The 6718-nt window shown below is 47.5% G+C and overlaps 1 protein-coding gene across 1 annotated transcript; it reads left to right on the top strand.

Moving 5' to 3' along the window:
* Positions 1-731: 731 nt before the first annotated feature.
* Positions 732-1151, top strand: LOC123067453 (abscisic acid receptor PYL9-like). The gene has a single exon (XM_044490239.1). The coding sequence runs from the start codon at positions 732-734 to the stop codon at positions 1149-1151; it is 420 nt and encodes a 139-aa protein (XP_044346174.1).
* Positions 1152-6718: the final 5567 nt, after the last annotated feature.

Genomic DNA, 6718 nt, shown 5'->3' with positions numbered 1-6718 from the left:
TCAACCGGTGGCGACGCCGGTGTACATGTGTGCTGGTGTGTGTTGTGTGCTGGGTGTGCGCGAGTGCGTCCTTCTGTGCATGCCGCTGTGTAGTGGTGAATTGTGCACGAGTGCGTCCTTCGCGCGCAAGAACTTTGTCCTCAATGCGCCCTCAGTTTACTAGCGTGCGGGGTGCTACCCCAAGTGGTTTCAACTTTGTTTCCTTCGCCGCGTGTCAGATGGGCCTCTAGTTTACTTATTTTCACCCACTACCACATGGGCCAGCACACCAAGATATAGAACACGAGCTGACAACACAACATGTGGATTGGTTGACCGGTCAACTAAACAATATACAGAGCTATACGCTAACACAGTGAGCGTATAATCCGTTGGTATAGAGAGTTCAAGTGAGAGGGGAGGCCCATGAGAGATAGCAGAGAGAGAGAGAGAAAGAGCTACTCCCTCCATTCGATAATGTAGTTACAACATTTAAGTCAAACTTTTGAAACTTTGACCAAGTTTATAAAGAAATTACTTATATCGGCAATACCAAAGATAAATGATAGTATGAAGTAAGTACATGTTGTGATGAATCTAATGATCGTTCCAGATGTAAATGTTTTTCTCCACATATACCTAGTCAAACTTTTCTGAGGTTTGACTTTTCAAAACATCCATATGCTTATGGACGTGACAAAGTCCCTGAGGAGAGAGAGAGAGAGAGAGAGAGAGAGAGAGAAGGGAAGAGCATGGAGCCCCACATGGAGAGCGCGCTCCGTCAAGGGTTGACGGAGCCGGAGCGGAGGGAGGTGGAGGGCGTGGTGGAGGAGCACCACACATTCCCTGGGCGCACCAGCGGGACGTGCACGTCACTGGTCACACAGCGCGTGCAGGCACCTCTTGCCGCCGTGTGGGACATCGTGCGCGGCTTCGCCAATCCACAGCGCTACAAGCACTTCATCAAGTCCTGTGCTCTCGCCGCCGGCGACGGCGCCACCGTGGGCAGTGTCCGCGAGGTCACCGTCGTCTCCGGCCTCCCCGCCTCCACCAGCACCGAGCCCCATGGAGGTCGAGCTCTTGAATCTATTCCTCTTCCCATTTGTGTTGCCTTCTTCTCCAGGGCGATGGTCCGGCATATGACCGTCGTTTTGATGGCCACGTGTCCATGATCAACAATATTAGGCCGTCTCTGGCGCTGGAGGGGCTTGAAGTGGCACCCCATCACCTTGTTTGAGAGGATGAAGACGTTCAGCCCCCAATGAAACCCTAGAAGCCGACTTTCATGGTTTGGTCCATGATCACTAAGGTGTTGTTCTGGATGCTCACCTCTCCGTTAGCGACAAACAATAATTTGGCACATGCAACCAACTATGGCTGCATCTTTGTGTAGATAATTTGGATTGGAGACTTTTTCATCGAGATTCGGTGGTTCACTTCATGAGACAGCGTCATTAGCGTTCTTGTGGAATATGCATTTTTTTCATAAATCTAAGAGACACTACTTGGCGTTTCTTCGAAGATAACGACCGTGGGGGCTGATTTTTGTTGTTTTCTTTTTTGCGTTTGTATTGGCTGTCTGTATCATCGTGTTATTATATACTCCCTCTATCCGAAAATACTTGTCATCACAATGGATAAAAAGAGATGTATCTCAAACTAAAATACGTCTAGATACATCCCTTTTATTCATTTTGATGACAAGTATTTCCGGACGGAGAAAATATGTATTTATTTATTTATCAAACTCGCGTTTTTAAACAAAATTTTCCCTTTTTAAAATAAAAACATTTGTTCGGACGACAACCTCTGGAGCATTCAGGGGACACAATGGTTTGAGAGTTGGTCAAGATTAACTAAGTGGTCCTCGCAAAGAAGAAAAGTGAAGTATGACTCTCTGATCATCCACCTTAAAAAAACTGATGTGGTCCAATCAATGGAGCTGTGCTAGTAAACAATCATGGTCAACGATCTCACATCATATACACAACTAATGCAAGATTAGCCAAATAAAAAGGTCTCCGGCCTTTGGATGTCACATGCATGCATGATGATGATGAGTCGTAGGATTCCGTTGAAGATTTTTCTCCACATCCCCAACCCACCTGTGTACTGGCTTTGGCTCCTTTCTCTGGAGGGTATTTAGGGCAACTCCAACGCCGATCATGAAACGGTCTGCAAATATTTAAATTAGATGGTCTGAACATTTTTAAGGCAACTCCAATGCAGATCACTAAATCGATTCCAAATATATGGCCAGACATTTTCAGCCTTTCAACGGGACTCACCTAAAATGCCCGGACCGGTCCCTCCGCTTAGAGCACCGTCACATTCCTCCTCATTCCATCGTGCGCTGCCATGATGGAGCCACCGGAGGAGCCAAAGATGATGTTTGTTGTCTTGCAGGTGTCAGAACCCAAACCCAAAGGATGATGCCCGTACGGTTGCATCCGCTCAATGTCAGCCCGATGCCTCAAGAGGAAGACGAAGGCGGAGAAGACGGCGGTGGCAGGTCAGGTCGTAGCTTGCTATCCAAAGCACACCACCTGGCCAGTGCCGCCCTATAAACCACATTCCTAGCTAGCCCGCCCAGTATAGGCCACCCTACTTCTACACGGCCCAACATCTCGGTACGCCTGACATGCAGTAGTCGCCGCAACAGTTTGCAGCCTCCTTTGGACGAGTGTTGTTCATCGTCGACCTCACAGAGACTACGTCTGCACGGATTCATCGTGCATGCATGTGACATTATCCACAATTCCCTCTGTGGAGCTCTCGTCTGTCAGGGCCCGATCACTATTTGTTGGAATGCCTCAACCAAGCAAGACAACAACAAAGGATTAGGCGACAATGAACATTATCCACAACAGATGCGGCTATGAAGATGAACAAGTGGATGACTCCCAGGAGGAGCAAGACCCGTAGCCGTACACCCAGCTGCCTGACACCCAGTAGGCGTACACCAGGCAGCAGGACTTTGAGCCGGACAACCATTGGCCGCCGGCGCCAACACAAAGAAGAAGTGGCGAACCACCTACTTGAACAAGGAGGATGAGTTGATATACGGGGGCGCTAGTGTGGATCCGTTTCATGGCACAGAGCAAAAGGATACAACTTTTTTTGGGTAAATTGCACATGATTCATTGTTGGTCAGCAAAGCAAGTGGGAAACACATTGTCAATTCTGCCAAGATCATCGCTGAAGAAGATGATGAAGATGGTGATCCAACACAACGAAGGGTCGCACCGGCCACCCATGTGGCTAGGTCGAGGGGGACAAAGTGGAAGACAGAGAAGGAAAAGCGACAAGGGGTGGCAGCCAACATGACGGAGAAGTTCAAGGTCATGTTGGCGAAGAAGGGGTGGCGACAAGATGACGGAGAAGTTCAAGGTCATGTTGGCGAAGGAGGCGGTTGCCAATCGCAATAAGATGAAGGGGTCAAGAAGGTGGAGAGGTTTGACATGTTCATGGAGATGCAAAAGAAGAAGCATAAGTTCCAGGAGACGAAGATTGCTATCAGGGTCAAAGCCGAGACGCGGAAAATGTTGTTCATCAAGCCGACGGACTTCGATCCCAATGCGGTGAAGTTTGTTCAAGAGTACCATGCTAGCATGTACAAATGCTTTGTGCGAAAGGAGTGCGAAAAGAGGCCAAAATTGAGTTCTTTGGCACCAACAGTTGGACCAGAGGCTTTCGGATCTGTAGATGTGAAAAACTGGTTGAACATCCGTTCCTTTTGGTTGTACTCCCTCTGTAAATTAATATAAGAGCGTTTAGATCACTACTTTAGTGATCTAAACACTCTTATATTAGTTTACGGAGGGAGTAGTTCTTTACAACTATTTAAATGTATGGTTGAGTTGCTATTGATCTAGATAAATTTGTGAAACAAAGAAGGCCGAACAGGGCTGAGCGAGTATTTTGATGACCCCAATTGGATGCCATCTGCCCGGTAGGATGTCCATGGACACGAAACATGTCCACAAAGATGTTTTGAGAAGTTTTCAATATATTCATTTTTAATCATGGCAGTACAAAGAACACCAGAGGTAATAAAAACTAAAACCAGGTCCATGAACCACCTAGAGACGACTACAAGCATTGGAGCGCGTCGAAGGCGCGCTGCCATTATCGCCCCTCCCTTGCTGGAGGCGGGCAAAGTTTGTTGTAGTAGACAGTAAGAAAGTCGTCGTGCTAAGGCCCCGTAGGGCCAGTGCACCAGCACACCAGAGCAACAACCATCGCCGTTGAAGAAAGTCATAGATCGGAAGGATAAAATATGTAAACATGCAAATGAAGACAATCGAAGAAAAGATCCAAACAGACCCACCGAAGACCAGCATCGACTGAATCCCGAGAGATCCGAGGAAGATACACCTCCACACGCCCTCCGAAGACCAGCATCGACTGAATCCCGAGAGATCCGAGGAAGATACACCTCCACACGCCCTCCGACGATGCTAGATGCACCATCGGGACGGGAATAGAACGTGGGATACATTATTGCTACTGAGGGATATCGTTGCCGCCACACAGCGCCAATCATGACGTTGAACCTAACAAAAACAAGAAAGGGGTCCCTTCCATCGACGGGACCTGAGGTCCTCTGCACCTCCATGGCCTAAAAGTCCATAGGAGATGGGACGGACCGGAGGCGGCGCTGATGGGAGGAGGAGGAAAGTTTCACATTTTTTCTTGTAAGCTTCTGTTATCTTATCCCATGTCCGCAAATTTTTTGATGATGTCTAATAGATGATTCACGTTAGCATTGCCCTTAATTTATCACGGAGATGATATTGAGCCAATTGATTGGATTGATTGCGTTGACCAACATGATGTAAGCCTGGGAAATTAGCTCACCGCTTCTGGAAAATATGCATATTTTGAGGAGTGCCGCCCCATATAAGCATTTCTTTCTCTATATAATTGAAAAGAAACATGTAATCCATGGTCAACAGTGAAATCCAATTGTTGTAAAAGATAGATATTAAATATAAAAAATGTACCCTGAGAAAGGAATAGGGTAGCTGCGCATTTGTTTTTCAGTTTGAAAAAAATATTTCTCATAGGACGAATAGGAGCTCAAAAATGGAAAAGAAAGACACCATCAAGCCCGCAACAACGCTAGAGGCCAACCATTCTCCAATCTGCAAATACTACATCAACCACAAGGTACACAAGTAGGCCTTCTCTTAGTTAATTGCAAACTAGCCAGAGAGAGAGAGAGAGAGAGAGAGAGAGAGAGAGAGAGAGTGAAAAAAGTGTGTGTGCATGTGTGAAAGAGACATGGACAACACACGATAAAAGTGGAGAAAAAGCGTGCGTGTCTTATGCAAACATATCACACATGCATCTTCGACAACGGAGGCAAGGTGAGGAGATAGTGTGTGGTTGTTTGGAACCGAGAGAGGAAGACCCCTAGCACGTGGCCAAGAGGGGTCTGACAAACAAGGGAGAGAGGTCAAGAGAGACGTACGGTGAAAATGCAGACATGGGGAGGAGAGACTGTATGTTTGTCATAGAGAGATCCCCTAGAGATCGTGATGGGACTACATGGGTGGGAGATCGAGTGAAAAGTTGTGTGCGCGATAGAATATGCCCCGAGAGATATCGAGATAGACGTATGGATGGAAGGAGACAATACATGTGTTCCTGATGGCTAGTAAGAGATAATCATACTTAGGAGGGGGGTGGAGTGCTTGCGCCTATGGCCCTGTTTGGATACTCTAACTCAGTTAGAGGTTAGAGTTAGATTCTAACCCTGAACTAACTCAAAGTAAAGAGGTGTTTGGATGGCAGGGTTAGATGGAGCGCGGATACGGCGAGGCACCTTCACGGGCGGTGCGAGAGGGAGGGAGGGAGAGGACGAGAAGCTTCGAGGAAGTGGGGAGGGATCTGCTGCGGGGAGAGTGAGAGAAAAAAGTGTTTATTAGTGGTCCCGAGAAGAACTAACCGAAATAAGCACCTCTTGGATGGGTTAGTTTTTTTGGATGGGTTAGATGCATCTAACCTAAACTAACCCTCCTGTTTGGATCTTTTTGGCTTAGTTGACTCCAAACTAACCCAAACTAACTCTAACCCATGGATCCAAACAGAGCCTATGATGGAGTGAGGGATTTTGGTACTTAGGGGGGTGCATGTCACATGGAGAGAGAACAAGGGCGGAGAGTGTTGGATGGGTCTATATGTATAGCGCGAGCGAGACATGTGTATGTGTGAACCAGGGAGATATAAGGCCCGTTTGGCTTGCGTCGTGAGCATCTTTTGCGTGGCTTGGGGTTGTGGTTGGATTTCATGCATGCTTGTTTGGTTGCTATCCTGTGAAAAAGAAAGTCCGCCTGGGCTGGGTTCCCTTGCACTTTAATTAGCATGGCTGAACTCCACACACTGCAAGTAGCCTGGCCCAAGCGACCGATTTCGAACGCCTGGCCATGCCTGGTCGTGCGGCCACGAGGCTAACAGCAACATGGATGGATATTAGCATTAAATAATTGATGCATGGATTGATTGATGGGACATTGATGCTTTGCCTGGCCCAGGCATGAACCAAACGCTTGAGCACCACACAAGCCTTGCCAGGCAGAAATATTTTACATCTCACGTCCACACCAGGCAGTACTGACCATCAAGGCATGAGGGTCAGGTCACGAACCAAACTGACCAATAAAGTTTGAGAGAGATTGAGGAGCCCCGATAAGGCTGAGTGGTGCGTCAGATAGCTGAGAGGGCGAAAGAGATA

This window comes from Triticum aestivum, chromosome 3B (assembly GCF_018294505.1).
Source record: "Triticum aestivum cultivar Chinese Spring chromosome 3B, IWGSC CS RefSeq v2.1, whole genome shotgun sequence".
NCBI lineage: Eukaryota > Viridiplantae > Streptophyta > Magnoliopsida > Poales > Poaceae > Triticum > Triticum aestivum.
This window is presented reverse-complemented; position numbering and strand designations above follow the sequence as displayed.

What these genes read in the sequence shown, in the direction of transcription:
- LOC123067453 (XM_044490239.1), top strand. Translation starts at nt 732, where the DNA reads ATGGAGCCCCACATGGAGAGCGCGCTCCGTCAAGGGTTGACGGAGCCG.